This window comes from Protopterus annectens, chromosome 3.part1 (genome assembly GCF_019279795.1).
Source record: "Protopterus annectens isolate FY-2018-M chromosome 3.part1, PAN1.0, whole genome shotgun sequence".
Lineage (NCBI taxonomy): Eukaryota > Metazoa > Chordata > Ceratodontiformes > Protopteridae > Protopterus > Protopterus annectens.
This window is the reverse complement of record NC_056732.1, coordinates 1,543,761,737-1,543,787,334: the sequence shown is the minus strand read 5'-3', so window position 1 is coordinate 1,543,787,334 and position 25,598 is coordinate 1,543,761,737. Positions and strand designations below refer to the sequence as shown.

General features: G+C 39.9%; 1 protein-coding gene across 1 annotated transcript in view; it reads right to left on the bottom strand.

Moving 5' to 3' along the window:
* LOC122798558 (nitric oxide synthase, brain-like) overlaps positions 1–18,808 on the bottom strand; it is a 638,878-nt gene extending 620,070 nt beyond the window's left edge. Inside the window, exon 1 of the mRNA XM_044067612.1 lies at positions 18,599–18,808. Within this exon, the coding sequence (XP_043923547.1) occupies positions 18,599–18,702 (104 nt within the window). The 5' untranslated portion in view covers positions 18,703–18,808. The remainder of the gene's footprint in view (positions 1–18,598) is intronic.
* Positions 18,809–25,598: the final 6,790 nt, after the last annotated feature.

Here is a 25,598-nt window from a genome sequence, read left to right as displayed (position 1 = left end):
TCTCTATTATTTTCTTAAGTTCATAATCTAAATACTGTGCACAGGCCGATGTTATTGAGTCCCTTCCATCCACAAGAGATCGCATAGGGGATTTTCTATACTCTTGTGGATTTTGCGGATCCCAAAGAACACAAGTATTCTAGGAGTTATTATGTTCAAGTAGTTATACAGGTGAATGTCTATTCTCTTTTCCAAGAATATATCACTTAATTGAGTGTGGATCTTTCTATATGCTCCATTTAACTCATTCAGTGAGATTTTATTGTACATGTCTGTATTTAGTACCTCGTACATTTTTTTGTTATACAAGTCTGTACCCATAACCACTACCTCACCCCCTTTGTCTGGTTTCATGAGTCTTATTTTTTTCTTTTTGCAAACTATCCAAGATGTACAACTCACTTTCCTTTAATTTATGACTATGACATCTGTCCTTGTGCTTCTGCAAATTCTTGAAGTCAAGCTCACATAATTTCTCATACATGACAAGCCTGGGGTGAAGGAGAAGATTATAAATTGAACTAATACTACAAATATTATCACTCCCTCCATAAATGTTATTATGGTGTAATGAAGAAAAATTCCCTTTTCTTAAATAAAACTCCAGGTCTATTATAGTATTTGTAAAATCAAATGGTTTTGTTGGCACGAAGGTCATGCTCTTTGCTAATAAATTTGCCACTTCTGTATTCATGTTTACATTAGAAAAATTATAAACTTTGAAGTTGTTTTGGTCATTGGAAATAATAGTACAACCGTCATATAAGGCATGTTGAATGTGGACCTCACCCCCTTCATACATCTCAATAGGGGGTGATACATTATAACAAGGTTCAAGTACCCTGATTATATCCTCCAGTTCTTGTTCTTGGGTCTGGCCTCCTGAAAAAAACGTTCCTTGAAACACCACCTGTGACCCCGACTTTGTTTGAGAATCATGTTTGTTTCTGATTCTCTCCGATCTTCGTAGGGTAGGGTACTCAGAATCATAGTTCCTGACATCTTCACTATCATCCATATCTACATCAGCCACAGTTTCTGTATTGTCCTTAAAGTTAGTGGTGGGATAATTCCTGTGGGTAGTGTTGCCATTTTTACACCTGTATTGTGAACCTGGCAGTTTTGGGTACAGCAGTCCATTGGCATATTCATTCAAGTCTCTATCAAGCTTGTTACTTTTTCCAGTTTTTAATTTTTCTATGTATTGATCAATACTGTTAAAAATTCTTATATAGTCATATTTAAAATCATCATAAGAAGCATCCTGTCTTATGCTTCTGTCTAACACAGTCAGTTATTTACTCAGCACATCAATGTCTTTCTCATTGTACTTAATTAGTAATTCAAGCAGCTCAAAGCCAAACCTATCAAACAGTTTCAATAAATCAATATGCAAAGCAGAATTAGGAGTTAATCCAGTCGGATACTGCCACAAACGCAAACCGTTAGGGATAATGTGGAGTTTAATGCATTCCCTAATGTAAGCATTTTCCAATCGAATTACATTACATTTCATTAACTTTGGCTTAATTTAACTTTTTCAGCTTAAGCAGGCATAGAGGCACAGCTATTTCTAATATAACATAAATGTAAGGAATTTTTTCAGTGTAGTGGCTTTTTTAATATTAATGTTGAAGGAGCCAATGGAATGTTTTATAGGGTTACATAAGGAAGGGAGTTCATGAAGATGGTGTCTGATGAAGTGTAATACTTTATTAAATGAAAGCGCTAACTAGTTTACTTGTTTGTGTAAATAAAAGTGTTTTTAACGTTCCTTTGTGAATCCGTTTTTGTAATACAACAAGGACCTGAGCTGTGGGGTTACGATTACTGCCTTCAGTGCTTTTAGTTACTCAAGACACAGCAAATGGGGCAGGGTTCCTTAGTGAGTGCAAAGGAGACACCAGTCCACTCTTGAGTGTTTCTTGAGTCCTTCTGAAAAAAAGGTTTTCCACTACAGGAAAATCTAACCAGAAATGTGTGGTGCAAGTTGTAAACAAGCATACGTGTGTTACTCAAACATTTGTTAATAGAGTAGAGAAGATGGCAGAAAGATCTTTTTTCTGCCACTGCCCATGCTAAAGGCAGTAGAGAAGTGAGACAAAGCAATAAACCTAATTATTAACACTGTAAGCAATATTAAGTAAGGAAACGCTGAACTTAGAAAATAAGACGAATGATACAGGGTATTTTACAGTACCCATACAGTAATTGCTTTATACGATATTACATATTTCAAGTAATGTGTAGTACTTGTTTCAGCCAGCCAAAACATAACTGCAACATAGCTCAGTTCTAACAAACTATTACTGAAATTGGAATATGTGAAATACCACAGATGGATAACAGGAGGTTTAACAAGGGGAATTATAAGGAGAAATTGGTGATTAAAAACATCGATGGAGGAGAGCGATGATTTAAGTTATGTTATCTATGAAACTTTTGTTTTGTGCTTGTGTTGACAAATAAATGGAAAGAGCATTTTTACACTAAGCAATTGCAGTAAGAGCTCTATTGGATTGCATGCTGTTTGCAAATGTCAGGACCAAACACATTTGTCTTAAAATAGTGTCACTAAATATATACAGCTCAGTAACCAGTTTACAACCACATAGAACGTTTATCTGGCTCACATGACATCCACATTAATACACCAGCTACAGAGCACATTGATTATTGATTTTCTACCAGAACTGTACCATTACTGTACATTGATTATTGATTTTGTACCTGAACTGTACTATTACCCCTGCTGTTTGCTATAGCTACTGTCATTACCCACCCTGCTGCTCAAAGACCACTGCTTAAAAGAAGCAGCAGGTAGGATATTTTATTTGTTTTGAACCAGGAACAGAAATAAAGAAACAGTGGTATAGGACGATATTATAAAATTTCTTGATAATTTTAAATGTTTTTTGAGCAGCAGGTTGAGCAAAGACAGGAGATATTACAAACAGAAGCAACAGCAGCAGGGCTTTTGGAGAATTTTCAGGTACCCAGCATACTCTACGGTATGTCAAGTGGGGAAGATGAGTTTGTTAATGGTAGCAAATGGTTAGCAGGTTTACCTACCAGATAACCTTTCTGTCTTTATTTGGTGAGAATAAATTAAATTAATGCACTAAAACAGGTTACACACAAAAAGAGAAGTGTTTTCTGTAAGGGCAGCTTTCAGAAATGTGAGACCTGATAATATGAGCACAAGCACTTTGAAAAATAAACTGTAAATGAAACAGAAACTCTTCAAATTCTGAAACTCACTTTTATACCCTTCGAGTATATTTGCACCCCAGCATGAGAGGTCATTCCCCCATACCACTGCCATGTAGACATACCCATTCTGAGATTGCTGTACATTGGAGTGGGGGGTGTCTAAGTTATGGCAGTCTTGGAGTTACTGTAGTTCTGCAGCTTGGATAATTATGTTTACAGTCCTCACACTCCCAATGACCAACCTCAGAGTTCAAGTACTGATGAATAATCCTACTGCTGAAATTGTTCACTGATGTTTTAATAAGACCTATTCAGACCTTCACCTGCTTATCTCGCGGCCTCTGCCCCTCAATTGCTTCAGAGCCTACTCCCCTCCCCCACTCCCCCAACACCCTCCCACACCTTATAAATATACCCCTTACCTGGGGTCGCCATCTTTCTTCTCCCACTCCTACCTGGCTGCTGTATGCCCAGCTCCTGTGCTTACCCTACAGTAGGTGATTTCATGCTTTTCATGGATTGTTTAGAATGTTATTAGAAACAGACTACTTGCACTAACCATTTTTTTTTTTATATGTTATCTGAGTAATAACTTGCTTGTGGTCTACACTTTCACCGCTCACGAATAACCTACATAGCGATGTGCACGTGGGTCATTAACAAATGCGTATACTGCAGAGGAAGTGTCCTCTTATCATTCACTGTACTGTGTGAAATGCAGAGTTTCTTAAATCCTTGTATTAATGACAATGCTAAATTTTGAAACTACATAGCTTATGAAGTAATGCTGATATCAGTGTATTAATGTATTAATGCTGAAACTAAATGATAAGCTTAGCTATCCATAGAAGCAATGCTTACTCAGGCATATTTAATATCGTGCTGATAATCATTATGTACTCTATATACTGAGATGCTTTAACCACTGAGATACTTCTTTGCTGCACTGTATATGCTCACATTTAGTTAGTGTTGTGCTTGTAAATCTCCTATCTGTGGCTTGAATGTGTTCTTGCTCATATATAATGCACGTGGATCTTGTAACAGCATTTTCAATGTACTAACGCTCACACTAGATGTAAAGCTCATATAACCTTTTGAAACAACGCTCAACTAAACTTATCAAGTCTGAAACTGTTAATTTTAGTGACTTTGCTGTATTGAGCTGCTTTAACCCCCTGAATCACAGACCAGCTGCACAGGATTAGCTTACATTTAGTCAGAGTCGTGCATGCGAGACTGTTGAAACTGGCTCCATTGCCGTGAAAGCAATAATAAAGTGCACTACAGAGACTCTATTTATCTATCACATATACACCTATTCTATGCACTGAGTCAAGTCAAACATTGATACACCTTTAGGTATGACCATTTAGCATCGTGTTGATTACTCGATGCTCTATTATATGTTCAAACCTCATTTTCCCCCACTCTAGTCAAGCTTTCTATATAGTAAGCGCCTAAGCCTACATAGCGAGGTATACAGGCATATATACCTAGCGGCTCTTCTGCTGCGGAATAGTTATAACATTGGTAAAGCCCACACCATCATGCAGAGTGAATTATAACCTGTGTCCTACAGGTCGATACATCATATGAGCCATTGTCAACTCAGCGATGAGCATCTGGCTCTTTAGAGGAGATTTCCTCCCCTATTAATCTGAAAATTTCTTAGGTACTGCCCTACTCCTAGTGATATTGCTAATCTATCCACTAAATCTACATTCAGTAACTCCATCACATTTTCACTACTGTGACAATATACAGATAACTTTCATGCTTAACTATTACTAAGGTTGGTCCTAGGTTTAAATTAAGTATTTACTCAATGGTAACTGACCCAGCTAACTTTTGTATAGGCTTATCCTTAATATCATCTCACTTGCAGATGCTTGCACTAAGAACTGTATACCTTTGCCTTGTCTACTTTTGAATTAGCTTATTTATAAGTATTTTTCTCATACCCTGAAAAGCTGTTATAGTATATTATCGGTTTATAAAAGCATATGTAGATATTTTGTATACTAATCATTTAACTGAGTCATGCACGGGTTCTAGAATGCATAGTAGTACCTGATAAATACTTGAATCATTTGTTTTTTATAAATAGAGCACAAGGATCTCCTGCTAAGATAAACCATACTATTGTGTTGTTGGTAACTTTTACCTGCTCTCTAGCGCTCATATTGTTTGCCTCATTACCTTTTTTCTCTCTCTTCACTAACCAGCCTTTCAGTTCCTTTGCCACCCTGTACTATTTCACCTGAATCCACCCAGTTGGACGCCTAAGGAAAATAGTCAATTTTTATAGACTTAACCTACCAGCTCCTTGGAAACCTTCCTTGCTAAAAGACAGTGAAAGTATGTCTTATTATAGATTCTAATAAACTGTAGTAATAATAACTTGTTATAGAAACTGCTAAGTAGGCAAGCCTCACAGTCAGGTTGCCCAGCAGCCAACCCCCTCCCCATATTTTAATTTTTAATTACATCGCCCATCTAGCTTATAACCTCTCTATCTCTTACTTGTTTCATCCCCCCTCCCTTCTTAGACTGACATCCCCTTTAGGAAACCTGTTTTCTGCACTAAGTAACTGACCACTCAGTGATGCCTCTATATTAGCTGCTGAACATTAGTTTCTTCTCACCTACTTATCCCTAACTCCCATACTCTCTTTTTCTTCTGACTCACTGTCTTACCTCCTCTCCCTCGACATTTACTATCTGTAGTCACACTCTCTCACTCTACATCTTCCTTGGCAGCCTCTCTACACTCCCCTATTTTTCTCTTACCTCCAAATTAACCTGCTAAATTCCATACTACACTGATTGTCATTCTTGATCCACTGTCTTACCTCCTCTCACTCGACATTTACTATCTGTAGTCACACTCTCTCACTCTACCTCTTCCTTGGCAGCCTCTCTACACTCCCTTATTTTTCTCTTACCTCCAAATTAACCTGCTAAATTCCATACTACACTGATTGTCATACTTGACAATCTACTCTCAAGGCTCTTCCTGCTCCGTTCGCCCTGCGGGCTCACTCCGCTCCCCTACCCTGCCCCCAATTCCCACCCGCCCCAGTACTCCTACATTTATTCCTCCTTTGCCACACCCATAACAATTTCACTCCAATCAAACCACTCATATCTTTAATACCCCCAACCACCTATAACTTAACACACCCCCTATTACCTCTCCTCTTCTCCCTCCTTGCTACAACACCCCACCCATAGACAATTATCCTAACCTGCTCACAGACTTCGACTACCTATTTTTCTCCCTCTTCTCAAACTAATATAATGCATACATCAACTACCCTACACCAATTACAAGCATGTTTCCTACTCTCCCTCTTACCTCTTCTAACCACTGCCTATCTCTTAACATCCTTTCAGCAACCACTATACTCTACTTTTCTCTTCCCCTCTAAACATACCTCCACATTACCATTAACTGACTATCCCAATCTTCTTAACCTTCTATCCAAACCCAACTACCTACTAGCCAAATATCATAGACTAGCTCACATTAAGTACACTAACCGAAATGCAAAAAAAATATTAGACTATTATTGTAAACCTCTTAACCCTAAACACATAACACTCCTCCTCTCCCTATTAGATGGGGGCATTCACCCTAACCCAGGCCCTAACCAGTTCCTTAATTCTCCAAACAGTAACTCTAATAAAACTAGTACACCAACACCTAGCAAACCTTCTGACTCACTCTTAATAGGTCACCTCAATATACGCAGCATTTGTAATAAAATCACTCAACTTCGTGCCCTTTTAGATATCCACCTATTTGACATCCTTTGCCTATCTGAAACTTGGCTAAAACCTACTGTTAAGGACAATGAAGTTACCTCACTTGGGTACAATATCATTAGACTAGACAGCACAACCAAAAAGGGAGGAGGGGTAGCAATCCTGTATAAAGCAGAGCTACAAGTTAACACTGTAAAACTTAACCCACCATCAGACCATAACGCTGAAATACTTTTCACTAAATTACAAATCAACACACATAAGGCTATAAACATTATCTGTATATATCTTCCTCCAGGAAATAATATCAGTACACTCAACAATATCCTTAACTGACTTTCCATAAATTTCCCACAAGAAACCATAGTCCTTGGAGACTTTAATATAGACTGGAATAACTGTAATACTACACATCCAACCACTCATATCAAACTTTATGGTTTCTCACAAACTATTGACTCCCCCACCAGAATTAATAGACCAAACAACAAAGAAAGCACCTTGGTCTGGATACTAACTAATAGCCCCCATCAAGTAAACATAGCAGGAACCCTCCCAGATGACCTAAGTGACCACTCACTAACCTATATTATTAGACATAAAACCAACTTAAGTTTCCCATTTTCATACAGAACACTACGCACCAAAAAGCAATTTAACCCAGAACTTTTCCCAAATGAACTTAAACAATGCAATTGGTCACCACTAAAATATCTTCCAATCAATGAAGCAGTAGAATACTTCAATTCAACATTCCTAGCTATCCTGGACCATCATGCCCCTTCACGCTCTGTTAGAAATAAAACTAAACCAGCCCCCTGGCTTACTAATAATACTAGACAAAAAATCCTTCTCAGAGACAAATACTGGGCAAAATGGCGTTCCACGAAAAATCCTTCAGATCAGCAAATCTTTAGAGAATATAGAAATACTACTAAAAACGCCATCCTATTAGACAAGAAGAACTTTTACCTACAGCACTCCTACCACAAGGAACCACAAAAATTTTGGGCTAGCATTAACAAACTTCTATACCCTGGTCAATCAATCACTCCCAACCCAGTTGGCTCCAACCCTGACAATCCCTCTCAAACCACTAACGACTTCAACTCTTTCTTCACAGATGCCATCCAAAAGCTTGCTAGCCATCTATATCCTGATACCTGAAATCTGCTCACCTCTAGCATAATCCCACCCCCTCCATTTCATATACAACCAGTATCTACTTCCAGCATCTGCTTCCTTCTCCAAAGGCTAAAACCTACCATCCCCTCAGCAGACCAACTCCCAGCAGAATTCCTACAAAAAGGAGCTAAAGCCATTGCTTACCCCATTTCCATTCTGATCAACAGAACCATAAGTGAAGAAACTATCCCATCCATCTGGAAAATTTCTTATATTATCCTACTACATAAAGGGGACCAGATCAAAGAATATTCTAACTTTTGTCCTATAGCTCTGTTATCTCGTCTTGCTAAAATTATGGAAAAATGTATCCATAAGCAACTACTAGACCACCTTCTCCATAACAACTTACTTACCAACTGTCAACATGGATTCCGACCTTACCATAGCACCACCACTGCCCTTCTATCCTTCACAGACAGCATCAATAAAAACCATAACAACAATATTCTTTCCTCTGCAGTATTCATTGATTTATCTAAAGCCTTTGATATGGTTAATCACCAACTCTTACTACACATACTGAAATCCCTTTCACTCAACACACTAGCCATTAATTGGTTTAAATCTTACCTTGAAAACCGGCAACAGGCTGTACTCTGGAAAAATAATCTCTCTAACAACCTTCCAATCTCCCTTGGTGTCCCACAGGGCTCTATTTTAGGCCCACTCCTATTTTCCATTTATATTAATGACCTTCAATCAGCACTCCCACACTCTACCTGCATTAAATATGCAGATGACTCTACTATTATCTGTACAGCCTCCTCTCACACTGAACTTACATCTCTTACCCAAGAAGCTTTCAACACTGTAGAACAATGGTTCTCAGACTGCTGTCTCCTCCTCATCCCCAAAAAAACTAAACTGTTACTCTTTACACCAACCCGTAACTCCACCCCTATTCATTTCATACTTACATCTAATGATGGCACTGTTATTTCTCCCAACACAACCACTAAACTATTAGGAATAACAATAGACAATAACCTAAACTTTGATAGTCATATAAACAACACAATAAAATCAGTGAACAAAAAACTAGGATCCCTTTACAGAATGAAGCCCTTTCTTACACCACTAGCTAGGACCACTATAGCCAGAACCCACTTGATCTCAGCTCTATTTTATGCCTCCTCTGTATATACTAATCTTTCAAAAAATCACATAAACAAACTGGCTACATCTTACAATAATATTGCGAGATTTTCTACAGGTTCTTCCTTCCAAACACATCACTGTCGGAACCTAAAACAACTAGACTGGCTAGAATTTGCCAACCACCTTAAATATCTCCAGCTTGCCATTGTCCATAAGACCCTGCATAAACCCACTAACACCCCAGTACTCTCCACAATCATTAAACCTTACAAAAACCTACAGAACCTAACGCTCCTCTAACAAACTGCTGATCAACATTTCAAAATCAAATAACTCATCAGGTGACTCCCTGTACACTAACTCTGCAGGAAAGCTATGGAATTTATTACCCACTGAACTAACAACTCTAACCTCTCTTTCACTCTTTAAAAAGAAACTTTTGCTATTCCTTAAGACCCACTGGCAATGCAGCTGCACTCACCCTGACTAACTTCTTTCCTTTTAAACTAATACTTGCTGTTTAACTTATAATATTTTCCTAGAGCAGTAAAATACCATATTATTGAAAATAAACTTTATTATATGCTGCATATAGACCATCTCTTGCACACTACCTATTGATGCTTACTGCTTATTTCATCACCACTGATTATTGTATTCTGATATTTATAAAAAAAAAAAAAAAAAGTTACATATATTTTCATGCTATTATTTTTGTTGAGACCTGTCATAATTTCTGCATTATTTGTATATTTGTTATAATTTGATCTGTTATGACTTTTTATATGTCTATCTTGGAGTTTTTCTCCCCGGGCCTCTATTGAAAATAGACATGTATCCAGCTAGACTAGCCTGGTCAACAAATGTAAAATAAAATAAATAAATAAGACATGGGAAGCAATTTTTAAATAGAATGCTGCTTAATAGCTTGTTTATATTTGTGTTATTCCACTTAAATCAAAACAAATCATTTTGAAATTGTAAACTTTCTATAAATATAATCTTTTCATTCACATTTCAAGCTCAGTGTATAATATGAATAACACATACCAGCATGTGTTATATCACAGGATACTGCCATCCTTTTGGTGTACGTAGTCCTTGATATATAGCACTCCTTCTGAACAATTATACTAATTTAAGATACCATTTAGTTTTACTTGCTACATTTGCTAATGATTTATATCAAGATTTATATCATAAAACACATGTAAGTGCTTGCTTTTATTTCTTAGATTGCTATGCTTAGAACATTAATTGGAACATATTTTATTTATTTTATTTATTTATTTATTTATTGCCGTTGGTTTACCAGGATAGTCCATTGGGCCATAAAGAACCCGTTTTCAATGGAGTCCTGGGGAGAAAAAAATAATAGATAACAGAAGGTTTTTTCAACATTTAAGTTACAATATTAGTACAGAGAGTTATTAATATTGTAAAACAAACAAATGTAGAACTCATCAATTAGAATAGCAGTCATACAGTTAAAAAAACAATAGGAAAATGTACTAGAATTAAATAATGTAAAATAATACTGATTTAGAAGATAATAAAAGGTATAGAAGTAGAAGAATGTGGTATTGGTGAATTGAAATAAGTTAGAGTTAGTTTGTGGGGGGTGGGAACAAGAGACTGAGAAGCTAGATGAAAAGAAAAGAGAAGAGACTTTTTTTTTTTGGAGAGGTGTGAGGTGTGAAGGGAGTGTGGAGGGAGGAGGAAAGGAGGAAGGAGAGAGGCTGAAGAAAGAAAAGAAGTTTTTTTGCCTGGGGATTTCAAGTAGTTTGTACTTCAAGTTGATTTTAGAACTCTGTTAGGAGAGCGCATTTTAAAGGCAAAGAGAGAGAGGCAGAGAGGGAGGGGTTGAGGGAGGCTAGGGTGGAGAGAGTAGTTATGGGTATATTTGTTGTTTGGTTGGTTAGTTGATTGGGAGTTTCTAGCCATTTAGATGTTGGGAGGGGGATGCAGTGGTGGAGTGGGCAGATTTTGCCATTTTTGTTGTAACAGGAGGTAAGTTGTTGTTTTAAAGGGGACTGAAGATTAGTTAGTGGGGGAAGAATTAGAGAAGGGTAGGGGGGAAGGGAGGTGAAGGGATTGTATTAGGAAGGAGGAGGAAGAATTAGTAGTGGCAGATGTGAGGTAGGTGTTCTGTCTATAAAGCATGCCAAGTTTCTGGTTGGTTTTTTTATGTTAATTTTGGTTTGTGATCAATTTGCCAGTTGTGGTTGTTTGGTTTACTAAACTAATTTGTGAGTTGAGTTTCAAGAGGTGAGTTGTGTAGAGTAGTGATTGAGAGAGAGTAATGAGGAAGGAGGAGTAATTGGAATAAAATGGTTTTAGAAAGCATTAGGAGTAGATGACAACATTTTGAGAGATAGTCTGTCACATTGCACAGATTGTTCTGTGGTAGAGTAGGTTGTGTGGAAGAAGTAATAACAGATGATGGTTGAGACATCCATAGGTTATGATAGAGGCAGACATCCATATTGGATGATGCTAGAGAAAGGATATGTCACTGTTAAGTTCTGTAATACACTGTTTCTTTTAGTTCTTATCCTCTTATGAGCTTTGACTATGCCTTGTTTCATATCTACTGTATTATCTAACTGTATAATGTCTGTTGTTATTTATTTGCTTAGATTTGTCATTAGGGTAATCTACTGGAAATGGTGGAAATCGTACCTCCCAGATGGACATTCTTAACTTAACAAGTGAAAATAAAGAATAATAATGATAATAACAATAATAATAATAATAATAACAATAATAATAATAATAATAATAATAATAATAACAATAATAATAATAATAATAATAATAATAATAACAGTTTGTTAACTAGGGAGGTTCACTAGACACAGTCCCTTTTCAGGAGCAATCTCTGGTTAAGTGACTTACTCAGGGGCACACAGTAGGCACATGAGGACTGAGGGACTCAAACATTGCTCCAGAGGAACTGTAGCTCAGAGCCTTAACACTCTGTGGCATCTGCCAGACTACATATATATATATATATATATATATATATATATGCATACATAAATGCATAAGGTTTGTTTCCCTTTTTTTCTGCTTTTAACTGCATTAAAACTTCAAAAGACACCACAGCTCTGTCTCTTGTGAGTCAGGCAGAAATGTTTTCACACCCCACCCCCACCACAGCTCTGTCTCTTGTGAGTCAGGCAGACATTTTTCCCACCCCCCCACCCTGTCACTGTTGAGTTCTTAAATACCATTGTCTTTCTAGTTGCCTGCCTCTTATGTTAATTTGACCATATATCTCATTTCCTCCCTGCTTTCACTGGCTTGTGTGAGTAAGCACAAAATTATCATTTTGTGAAATCACCCCCCTTCAACTATTTAAATTTATTGGCCATTCTACTGTATTCCATATTACTGGAATACAAAAGTGATCACCCCCTTTCAATCTATCTTGCTGTTTTAAAAATAGTGACTCTCCACTAAAACTTAACTTTTTACACAGGTAAAACTACTTTCACATCTAACTTCTGTAATGCACACTGCAGTGTTTAGGATAAACCATTTTTTTTCATCTTACCCTTAAGCATTCCTGTGACTAGCACTTGCTCTAAGACCTGCTGGAAAGCACTAGGAAGCCTTACACTGATACAAGCACTCAACTCTCCTTATTAATAAGGATAAATTAATCATAGGCACTAAACAGCCTATAATTGCAAAGTACCTTGCTAAGGTAAGGGAAAACAGCTCCTGTACTTTTCAAAAAAAGCACCAAACCAGGCATGTCCAAGGGTCAGCTTCCATTGATTTCTCCTGTCCACCTGGTGAATCTGGGCATACCGGGGCAATGCAGCAATTGCCTGATGTACACAGACAACCCTCTCCTCCTACCACCCAACACTACAACCTGTGAGAGATGCACTTGCATAGCCAAACTGGAAGCAAAGCTCTCTACACCCAAGATTGTGCTAGACAGTCAAGAGGAGAAGGTTAATATCCACACTATACCTCAAGCAACACATAGACCTTCCAAACTCACATCACCAATACCCACACATAGCAACACTAAATCCACATATGTGGAGGCCCTTAACTGTAACCTGCCCAAGCAACAAGGACCTCCAAAGCTGAAACGCAAACAAACACCAATCACAACCAAAGTGTCACATAACTCACAACACCAGTGTGCCACCCAGCAACAGCCCCTAAGGCAAGCCAATGTACCTAACACTTTAGTCATAGGTGACTCTATAGTCAGGCACACTGATGTCCCACTCACCAGGCTGAGCAAGGAGAAAATTACAGTGAGCTGCCTGTCGGGTGCCAAGATTCACCACATAATTCATGCACTCAAGTCACTCCACAACAAGTACAAATATGACTCTGTCATTGTCCATGTTGGAGTGAATGACTTGAGACCTACCTCCCTGGACTACATGAAAAGAAACATGAAAGACCTCTCGGATCATGTGGCCCAGACAGGTATAACCCTAGCCCTGAGTAGCATCCTGCCTTCGCCCAGAATGATACCACAATATAAGGACAAAATTATTGACTTCAACAATTGGCTAAGCTTCTGGTGTCATTCAAAGAGGATCCAGTATCTGTCTGCCTGGAACGGCATGATTGATAGACCACGATGCTTAATTAGAGATGGTATGCACCTGTCGCCCCTGGGATTCAGGTTACTGGCTAATGCTCTTGCCACCCCTATAGTGCATTTTTTAGGCAAAGTTCAAAGGACAAAACCACCACCGTAACAGGTACAAGCATGCAAAATCTGAAGGTAATGCTACTCAATGCTAGAAGTCTAAACCTCAAAATGCACTCTCTCGAGGCATTCCTAAAAATAGAGAACATCTATATCTGTGCAGTAACTGAGACCTGGTTCAAGGCTCCAGAGAGCAGCCCTTCTATACCAGGCTACAACTCTTACCACACTTTTCGGCCACCAAACCAGGATTGAAACATTAAAGGTGGAGGAGTGTCCATATTCACCAAGGATATTCACACCACCAGGTTAGTTGCCCAACACAATGTATTTGAAATTCTCCAGCTGCAACTAACACTAGGTAAGACTGCAATCCAAATTGTAGCTTGCTACAGATCCCCCACCATGCCCCAAGATTCTCACAACACCTTTCTAAACATACTGGAAAATATTAATATACAAACAAACACCCTAATACTGGGTGATTTCAACTACCCTGCCATTAACTGGGAAAACTACTCATGTACCAACACCTTTGCCCAATGGTTCTTGGAATTCATAAATTCTAATGCCCTGGATCAACTAATCCATAGTCCCACCAGGGGCTCCAATATCCTAGACCCGGTCATTACCGACATGACAATTTGATGCTACACACCTATGGTCACCCCTCGTTGGTCAGGTCAGACCATAAGCTAATCACCCTTAACATTCACATCCCACCCCCACCCCCCAGTAATGAAACCTTCATAAAAAAACTTCTGCAAAGCCAACTTCATGTTACTCAAGTCAGAAGTTATAAACTTCATGACACCCATGCAGACGGGAACTGAATGTTTGACTGCTGAGTCGTACACTAAGGCACTGTACGAGCACATCCACTCATGCATGAATCGTGCCATCCCAAATAGAACCAAGATGCTCTCCTCCAAAAAAAGGAAGCCAATCTGGTGGCCCCCTGCCATAAACAAACTTTACAACAAACAGAAGAAACTGTTGCAAAAAAGAGGAAAATCCCAGGATCCAAAAAACTTCCTTACCAGCCTCAGTAAGAAGCTGAGATCCCTCATAAAATCCTCCAAAGCTACTTACGAATATAAAATTGCCAAAGATTCCAAAGACAGCCGCAAGGCATTCTATAACTATGTCAAGAATCTAAATGGCAATGCTCAGATCTTCTCTGAGCTACAACAGAATGGCATTAAATATACTGATCCCAAGGATATTGCCAATATCCTGGCAGATTAATTCAGTGCCAACTTCAACCCCCTCTCACCCCCTAAATCGCCCATCTCAATAGTGGAAGATTGCCAAATTCCAGTAATAACAGCCACACAGGTAAAAAGCCAAAGCTAAGAATACAGCATCCATGGGATCAGATGAAATCCCGGGCTGTGTACTACATGAATTACAAAATGAATTGGCACCTCACCTAAGTGTCATGTTTAATCATACCCTCACCTCAGGCTTCATGCCCACTGAGTGGTGCACAGCTACAGTTATCCCACTCCACAAGGTGGGATCCACCTTGGATCCCGGGAACTACTGCCCCATCAGTCTGATGAGCCTGATCTGCAAGGCCATGGAACGTATTATCATGGAACTTATAAACAAAGACATTGTCAACCTTAAAACACTAGGCCCCACCCAGTTTAGGTTTGTGAAGGGCTGATCTTGTCTCCTGAACCTGACTGACTTCTTCAAATCAGTCTCCAGAGCCGTGGACAAGGATAAGGCTGTCCACACTGCCTATCTGGACCTCGCCAAGGCCTTTGACACTATCCCCCACTCTGGAATCATAGATAAACTTACTAAGCTGGGCATTACTCCCTAGATCACTCAATGAGTTGCCAACTGGCTTACTGACAGAACCCACACTGTAAAAGTAGCTGACTCCAAATCCAGCTCCAGACAAGTGACAAGTCGAGTACCTCAGGGTTCAGTCCTGGGACCTCTCTTGTTTGGCATCTACTTCTACAGGTCAACACTAAGGGACTCTGACTAACAAAGTTTGCAGATGACTGCAAACTGTCAGCCATTATTGAATCCTCAAATTATGTCGATACTCTACAAAAGGGCCTTACAGAAACAGATGCTTGGTGCCAGAGCTATGGGCTCAAGCTCAATGCCAAGAAATGTATAGTTATCCCCTTTGGTAAAAAACATGTACCCGTGAATTACCACATAGGTGGCGATACACTAAACACCAAAAGTGTGATAAGAGACTTAGGAACACAGGTGGACAGGGGTCTCACCTTCAATAACCACATCGCCATAACAGTCAGGTAATTCTTCTATGTGGCACACCTCATCACTAAGTGCTTTTCATCCAGAAAAAAGGAGGTCATTGTCCCACTGTACTCATCCCTCATTAGATCCATTATAGAATACAACGCCCCATTTGGTATGTAATTCTCAAGACATCTACAACAACTGGAAAGGCTGCAGAAATACCTCACTAAAAGAATCACAGGCCTAAATCAGATGCCCTATGCTGACCACCTTAAAAAACTCCAGCTATACTCTGTCGCATATCGTCTACTCTGAGGCGATCTCTGCTTAACATACAAGGCCATGTCAAACCCAGAGCTGTTGGATATGCTACACTTAAAGAAATCCCAATCCCTCAGAGCCACATGCTCCAGGGATCTAAACCTTGTCATTACAATAAACAAAACATGCTGGAGGGATAGGTTCCTAACCCAGAGACTCCCCAGACTCTGGAATAGACTGCCCATACATGTCAAGCAGAGCACCTCTTTGGCCCTCTTCAAAAGGAACCTTGATGATTGGATGGGAGAAAGGAAATTCACCCCAGGGATCACGTCAGTCGCCCTGCTAGACAGGGGTCCAGGGAAGTAAATAGCATGGGAAGAAATAGCCAGGGAATTGTTCTGGCTAGGCTTGTATAAACAATAGCTTAGTACCAACCTATGAACCTTGTATCTCACAGTGCACCTGGTATGTGCTGATATTCTTTAATGCACCATGCCCTCTCATGTCTTATCCCTTAATTATTACATTAATACTGACTTCTTCTCTAAATGCACCAGAATTGAATGGACAGAGGTACACTTCTGCTACTGGTAATAACTCTTTGAGGTTAAGAATGTGATGTTTCTACTTTTGGGAAATCAGTAATGCTCACTAATGAAAAAGCCTATGTATAAATGTGACTGTATAATAGTGCAATCTGAGTATTTACTTATTCTTTTGCTCACGACACACGTGTCTTGTTCCCATGTGATCTCTTAGGCATGATTTAGGCAGCAACAATAAATAGCTAGTTCAGAAATATATCAAGACAAAAAGGAGGCATCAGGAATCAAACTTAAGCTTACTAATATGTTGACATGTAATGCGGAGCTTAGCATTTTAAAATGAAGTCAGTACTACAGCATCTGTTTAAAATTTAACCTACAACATCCAGCTCCATTGACACTGAGAGGTAAAGCCCTAGTTACAGACAAGGTGACTTCAGCTTGCCTAGCATCATGGGTGCCTACTGTAGTTGGTGTAGGAGAGAAAAGGAATCAGTCACCTCTTCTCAAAAGGAAAGAGAGAGGTAGGTACTCATGGGCACACTTCCCTCAGTAAACTTCTCACAGGAGACCATGAATATGATGGAGGTGCTTGTCCATGGGGACTAGGGCCAAATGATTTGATCATGTACAACCATAAAATGAATTGTAAAGGCTTTCTGCATGCCAACCACTTGGATGCCAACAAACATGCATGGAGTCAGGGCTTAAATAAAAAAACTTTGATCATTCTCAGAATGATGGCACCACTCAAGCTTTGTGTGACCTTTGTCCCAGGGAACAAATGGGCCATAGGGGTCCCTCCCAGATGGAACAAACATGTCAGACAAGCATGTGGGGTTGGCTTGATTATCAAAAAAAAATAACTTCCAGTAAAACTGCACAGTTGAATCTCCATTCCTGTAATGAAGTGAATACTGAAAAGTTAGACTGTTATCTAAACACACACACAATGCCCAGATGGAGTAGAACCTCTGACAAAATGTATTTGCTTTTCTTACACAGGGATCTTTTTGTCCTGTTAGGTAGATAAGAAGAATATTTGCAGCCATGAAGTATTTTTAGGGCACATTTAACCCTTTGAAAGTTTACATACTAAAATTTCATGAGGCTTTATGTAATTTTTTGCAATACAAATGATGTACTAATCGCACTTAAGCATTTACGTTTTTAATGAAAGAAAATAATATCTTTAGGCAAAACTAATGACCTTGGCACTGGGTAGTATGACACAAAGACTGTACTTTCTTACTGAGGAAAGAGTCTTCATTACCAATTGTTTATAGGTTCATAGGTACTTGCTAGTCTATTGCTCTGTGAGGACCTTAAAGAAATCTATCCTTACATTCCCATGGTAGTTTTTAACCTTATAGTTTGTGTACCCCCCCCAAAAAAAAAAAACAGAGGTGCACTAAACAAAGATATGTTGAAACATTTACTTGTTGCCCTTATCTTGCAGCATCATTATGAAATAAATATTTATCAGCAGGTAGTACAAGCCTCAAACAATGTACTGCACTTTCTCAGTTATTTTAAAAAGTTTTTGCTTACAATATAAGTTTATTTCTCCTTTTCTTCATTAATGCACCAGTCTTACCTCTCCTGTCCCTGTTTTCCAACGGAGTAATTTGAAGTCGTTCCATTAGCAAAGGGGCAGCTGACACTATTTTGAAAAATCTCATGATCTTGGGCATCCATCATCCTATTCTTCAAATGCAGAGCTTTCTGACACTGAAATCTGTTTCTACACTGCTGTGATGTTTCGCTCCCTGCTTCCTCCTCTTCCTCTCTGCAGCAGCTTTCTCACTGCCTTAGTCTATTAAAGCTCTAACTATTGTTCCTACTTCTGTATTAAACCACTTCCCCAAAAAACTCCCCCTCCTCCTAAGCCAACCCTCTGTTACTACTTCTGAGGGTACTTATTGCTTACATTAAAAAGTAACTTTTCTGCTGAAATATTTGTAGTTACTTAAGAGTACTGTATAATAATATGCAAGAAACATGCAGCACATTACCAAGGGACTAGATAAAAGTTTTACAACATATAAGTAAAGTATAATTCACACAGCAAAGTCAGAGAAGCTCCTAAACCATATAGTGTAGTCATTTGAACAACAGATCTCAATATACAGCTTGTCTTTTTTACTCTTCACAAGAAGTGCCGTATGTTTCTCCTTTATAATCTTGACTGCCCTCAATGCTTTGTTTTGCATTTTGGAATAAGGTGTATCAATGAAGAAAGTCATTTTGGCACATGGTAAGACCTCATGATATCATTAAATCTGAGTACAAAGTAGATATTTTACATTCACATTTATGTTTCGTATCTTGCACAAACAAGTGAAACCACGTGTACTGATTTAGACATCAGCAGTGCAGTAGTAAAACTGAATGAAAGAACCATGGAAAAGAAAATAATTAAGACAGTTAGGTCAGTGGTCTGTAGCATGAATTAAGCAACCTCGTCACATAGGTTCATAGGGGTGTTATTACACAGGACAGTTTCAGAAGTTTTAGCTGTTCTTAGGTGGTAACAGAAGATTCACCGTAATGTAAGCAGACTGTATAATAAAAGAAAACAACTACTTGCATGCAAAAATAAATTGAACTCTCAAAATGACAAAAATGTTCTTGCTAAATTTAACAAGGAACTCTGGACCATGATCAAATCAACCAAAGCAAGATATTATGTAAAAAGAGCAACCCAGATAAAGGATAATGACAAAGCCTTTTTTAACTATGTTAGAAACCTCAGAAATGATGTCCAGCACTGTGCAGAACTAATAGTAAAGAATATCTCATGCTCAAACCCAGAGGACATTGCCAGTCGATTAGCAGATGAACTTAGCTCAAATATTACCCTGCTGTCCCTTCCAGTATTTTCAAATCACTTACTCACCTCTACACCACCACCCCCTCTTTCAAATTTCCCAAGAACAAGTACTCTGGGTGCTATCTAAGGCCAAGAACAGCACCAGTATGTGGCTGAATAATATACCAGGCTGCCTACCGGCCAACATGAAAAATGACATCTGATGTCATTAATCTTCTTTCCATTCATCACTGATGGATTCGGTTTGAGCCCTCTGAACTGAGTCGGCCTAATACCAAGCTCGCTCCAGCCAAAAACCCTCGAGCTAAGCTTCTACCCACAATGCCCTTTTCCCTGTTATCTCAGATCTTGTTTACCACATAGCCGTAAAGCCACATTTCAGCCGAGCTCTCAGCTAAGTGGAAACTTTTTTGGTATTTTGTGAAAGGTTTTGTCATTTTTCTTCTCGATTGTGATTTATATTCATAACTCTTTATATTTACAGTTAGATTTGGACTTTTCACTCCTACTTCTACCCGGTTAGTAATGTTTTAATTACCATTGGTGGTACAGCCTTCTCTCTTAACCCTTGTGGTATTCCTTGAATACTATCGCTGGTATTTCTTCTCTCTTTCCCTTTTCTGTCTAGTTGTGTGTTTTTGACTCTTTTGATATATATTGTGTGTTTTTAATAGGTTTGGACATAGAAAAAGAAGAACTTACTTTTTTTGTAAAACCTTGCATGTGAAGTTGTTCTGTCTCACCATTCATTCTTACAGATGGGTTCAGAGCCAATCCTTGGCTCCGAGTTGGCCAACTACAAAGGTTGAGGTCTTCAGACAGCTTGAGGCTAAGCCCCTGTCCCATGATGCACCTTGAGTTACTTCAGACCTAGTTTGCCATTGCAACAGATCAAAGGTTTCCTCACAGCTTGGGCCAGTGTAATATTTTTCTAGAGAGAATTTATCTTTAATAATACTTTTCAATTTAATAACGTTTAATATCTTGTTAAACTAGTGTTAGCTTAAATTGTGATAGTTCCTTATAGTCTTTTTCGCCTTCGTTTATATAGGCCTTTAGTATCTCCCTTCCCTTTCTTTGGTGTGCCTTTGCATAGAGGGTTTAATAGTTTAAAATTGTGTTTTAGTAGACATTTATAGGCTTTAGAGTGTGTTTCTACAACATTAATAGTTAGTTCATATTTAACTTTATAGAGCCCATTTGTTTTTTAAGGGCTGCTTACTATTTAAAATTCTACAGTGTTGTTTGAATTTGTTGAACATGTGTGTGTGTGTGTGTGTGTGTGTGTGTGTGTGTGTGTGTGTGTGTGTGTGTGTGTGTGTGTGTGTGTGTATTGATATACCTTTAATACAGGTTTTCTTGTGTGCATTTAAATATTTTTCATGGCTGACCAGGATAAGGAGAAACAATCCAAGTCTGGGTTTAAAAAATGTCCAAAGTTTGGACAAAAAATGTCTGTGACAAATGGTGATATTAATTGTGTTTATTGTTTAGGTGCTTTGCACTTGCAAGAGAGCTGCTCCATCTGCCATTACTTTAGTAGCCGTGTACTTCATGAAAGGAAAAGAAAGTTAATTGATAGAGGGCTATTAAAATCATCCTTTCAAGAAGATTTGGATGACCATGATAAAACTAGCAAATCTCCCAAATCTTCCAAGTCCTCTAAGTCTTCAACATCAGATCCGACAAAATCAAAAAAAATCTTCGACGTTGGCTCCACAGCCTTCGGAGGCGAGCGTCTTATCTTTTTGGTGCTGATCCCCAGTCCTGGAGCTGGTCTCCGCAGTACTGAAGTCACCAATCCTACAATCGGTACCACCCTCTAGCCATTCATCTCTGTCCTTGATAAGCCTATCCGATTTGGATGTGGATCATGTGGTTCAGAAGTTTTTACAGGCACCGGTGTTTGCAAAATTGTATTGGTTCTGACCCAAGTGGTTTTGGAACTGAAAACTGTTCCTCCATCTACTTCTTTTCCTCCTCCAAGTCATATTGGTCCGTCGGAGCCAGAGGAGTTGGACCTTATGATTGTGAAGCCTTCAGAACTAACTCCTGCTCCAGTGCCATCTGTTCCAATTACTCAGACTTCCTCAGTGCCCATCAAGGAGTCTAGGAGTCGACACTTGCCGGTCGGGTCCGAGGAGGATAGTCAGACCGACCTGTCAGTTCCGACTTTACCTCTTGAGGCTTCAGCTTGGATGAGTTTGGCTCCTACCTCTGGATAGGACCCCACTGTTTCAGTACTGAGGGAATCATCTGTTTCTTCAGATCCAGCGGTTCCTTCTCACTGAAGGAGAGGTGCTTTTGAGGTTATGAGGAGAGTAATGTCCCCCTGGACATCCACAACTTCAGGACCAACTACCTCTTCCCCAAAGTGCCTGTGTCTACATCTGCCTCACAGATCCCTTTGAAGCATAGAGACTCTGAGCCTCAGGAAGCCCCACTGGGTGGTCCCTGCTCTTCCAAGACCTCACCAGAAGCTCCCACTGATGAGGTTCCCAGGAAGAAAATTTGCAAGAGGAAGCATCTAGGCTCCCTGCAGGAGTCTCACAACACCTGACACTGACTTAGATGAATCAGAAGGGTCCCCACGGTCCCCCTCTGAAAATATCTCATTTGCAGATATATTGGAAATCCTTAAGCAGAGGGGTGGCTGAAAGCCCACCAACCCTACTGAAGATGAGTTGGTCCTCCTGAAAGCATTTGGGTCTCAACCCTCCACCTCTTGGGTGTCTCTGCCCTTCGATGAGCTTATGGAGCTGGTTTCATGAAGGGCGTGGGAGTCTCCAGACACCATGGTGCCTATCACTAGGAGACCCAGCTAATTTATTTACTGCCCCTCATGACTTTTCTAACTAAAGGAGTGCCTGTTGATGCCATGGTGGTAGTGGCAGCCACCAAAAAGGAGATGTTGGAAACTTCTTCCTCTATCCATCCTCCTAACAGAGGCTCTAGGATCATGGATAGGTACGGGAAGTGCATGTTTAGTTCAGCAACTTTTGCCATGCATTCACTGAACTACCTTACACATTTCACAAGCCTTCAAAGAGACCTCCTAATAGAGCTTGGAGGTAGTCTACAGGGTATGGTCACTGAGGGAGCTTCAGACAATGTTGCATCCCAGCTTGCTACCCTTAATTCCATAGTGAACTCTTCTATGCGTCTGATTTCATATGCAGCTGATGGAATGGGTAGGGCAGCGGGTACAGGAATTGCTCTTAGGAGACAGTCCTGGATGCGCTTATGTTCCTTTGCGGAGCCCTTTAAGTCATCCTTTGTCAACATCCCTTTTGATGGCTTGTCTCTTTTCTGGCCCAAAGTTAAGGAAACTCTGAGTACGTGTGAGCAGGAAGGAAAAACTCTGTCTGCTGTCATAGTCCATTTTCCACCCCTACTAGACCCTACCCCAAGGGTCAAAAGGGAGGAAAGATGTGGTTTCAAAAAGTCCAAGGAGCCTTTCTGGACATGTGGTGAACCCCCCTCCAGGGGCAGAGGATGGGGCAATAATGGAAGACGCCACCCTCGCGGCTGAGGGAGTTTGCAAAACCAGGGTGACAGAGACCAGTTCTTTGGGAAGCCCAACCAGTGCTCCTGAAAGGAGGCCTGACTGTCCTACTCCTGAGGCAGTAGGGGGTCACTTATCTTTGTATCCAGATGCCTGGCTAAAAACAACAAATGACAACTGGGTATAAAGCATAATTTCCAGAGGATATTTTTTTCCTTTTGCCACCCCCCACCCCGATAACAAAAATCCCAGATGTTCCACCCAGTTACAGGGAACAATTAACAGTAGAGGTCCAAACGTTGCTAGAAAAAAAGAGTCATCTAACCAGTCCCAGCAGACCAGATAGGATCCGGAACTTGCTCAAGATTCTTTTTAGTTTCAAAAAAGACAGGGGACTGAAGACCTATTTTGGACCTCAGCAGACTAAACAGATCTGTTAAGAAGGAGAAGTTCTGGATGGTCACACTACAGTCGATATTTCCCTTCTTTGGGAAAGACAATTGGATGTGCTCAGTAGATCTTCAGGATGCGTACTACCACATAAAAATGGCCAGACAATCCAGGGATCATCTGCGCTTCCAGCTGGGAGCCAATCACAACCATTTTCGAGCCCTGCCCTTTCGTCTCACTACAACCTTCAGAGTGTTCACCAAATGAATGGCAGTGGTCACAGCTCACCTGAGGTGTGTGGGATTCCAGGTGTTTCTGTACTTAGAAGATTGGCTCCTCACTGCCACCACCAGGCATCAGCTGATACAAGCCAGGGACACCACACTTACTCTTTGCAATCAACTGGGGATTACCATAAACTCAGAAAAATCTGCCTCGTTGCCATCGCAACGTATTGTTTTTATCGGAGCAGAATTGGACACCACCACCACCACTTTAAAACTTCCATCAGAAAGGATATCAGTACTTTGTCAGCAAATTCTGAATTTCATATCCAGAGACAAGGTGCTAGCCTCAGAAGTGCTAAAGTTTTTGGGGATGATGGTAGCTGCAATAATAGCGATTTCATTGGGTTGTATGCACATGCAGATTCTATAATCGCTTCTGTTCATGCAATGGTCTTATCAAGAGCTCCCAATGTCACATCTCATTATTCTAACAAACACATGCAAAAAGGATCTTCAGTGGTGGTTGACCTCTCTCCAAGTAACGATAGGTCGTCCTTTTATTAAACCCTCACCATTGGCTACAGTGACTATGGACGCTTCCCTGATCAGGTGGAGGGGGCATTTTCAGGGAAGAATAGCCCAAAGCACTTGGACCAAACAAGAGACACATCTGCACATCAATGTTCTGGAGTTGAGAGCGGTTCTCTTGGCATTGCAGTCCTTTCTGGACTCTCTTCCTCTGGGGACAATTGCAATTCAGACGGACAACATGTTGGTAGTCTGGTACTTGAACAAACAAGGAGGAACCAGGTCCTATCCCCTTTGTCGAGAGGCCCTAAGAGTATGGTAGTGGGCTACATGCACCCAGCGATTTCTGATAGCAATGCACTTCCCAGGGAAATCTAACATGATTGCAGACAAGCTGAGCAGGGCAATATTGTTGTTTTATGAGTGGTCTTGCAAAAAAGAAATAGCGGAAAGAATATTCCGCAAATGGGGCCAGCCTTGCTGCAATCTCTTTGCATCCCCCAAGAACACAAAATGCAGAAGCTACTTTGCCCTAATTCCCCCTCTGGGAGATTCCCCAAGGGACGCACTCATACACGATTGGCCTCCGGGTCTCCTTTATGCATTCCCTCCAATTCCCCTGATACCCAAAGTATTACAGAAAGCCAAAGCCCTGGAAAGGACCATCATTCTAATAGCCCCTCATTGGCCTCATCAGATTTGGTTCCCCTTCCTTCAACCTCATCTGTTGGAAGAGCCTTGGATTCTGGACTCAGTTTTGGACCTTCTGATGCACTCATCAGGGACTCTTCATCCCTCCCTTCTGTCCCTAAAACTGACAGCTTAGCTGCCACAATTCCCAACATAGCCAGGTTCCATAACCTATCAAACGAAATGCAACATATCTTAATATCTTCTCATAAATCCTCTACTAGGAAGTTGTACCTCAGCAAATGGAAGAGATTTTCCATATGGGCTTCTCAGAATAACATTGATCCTTACCAAGCCTCTATTTCCTCTATTTTAAAATGTTTGGCTATGTTCTTCAACAAAGGAGCGGCGGCAGCTACAATTTGTGTGCAGCTTGCTGCCATCTCTAACTTTCATCTTGGTACTGAAGGCTTTAACATAATGT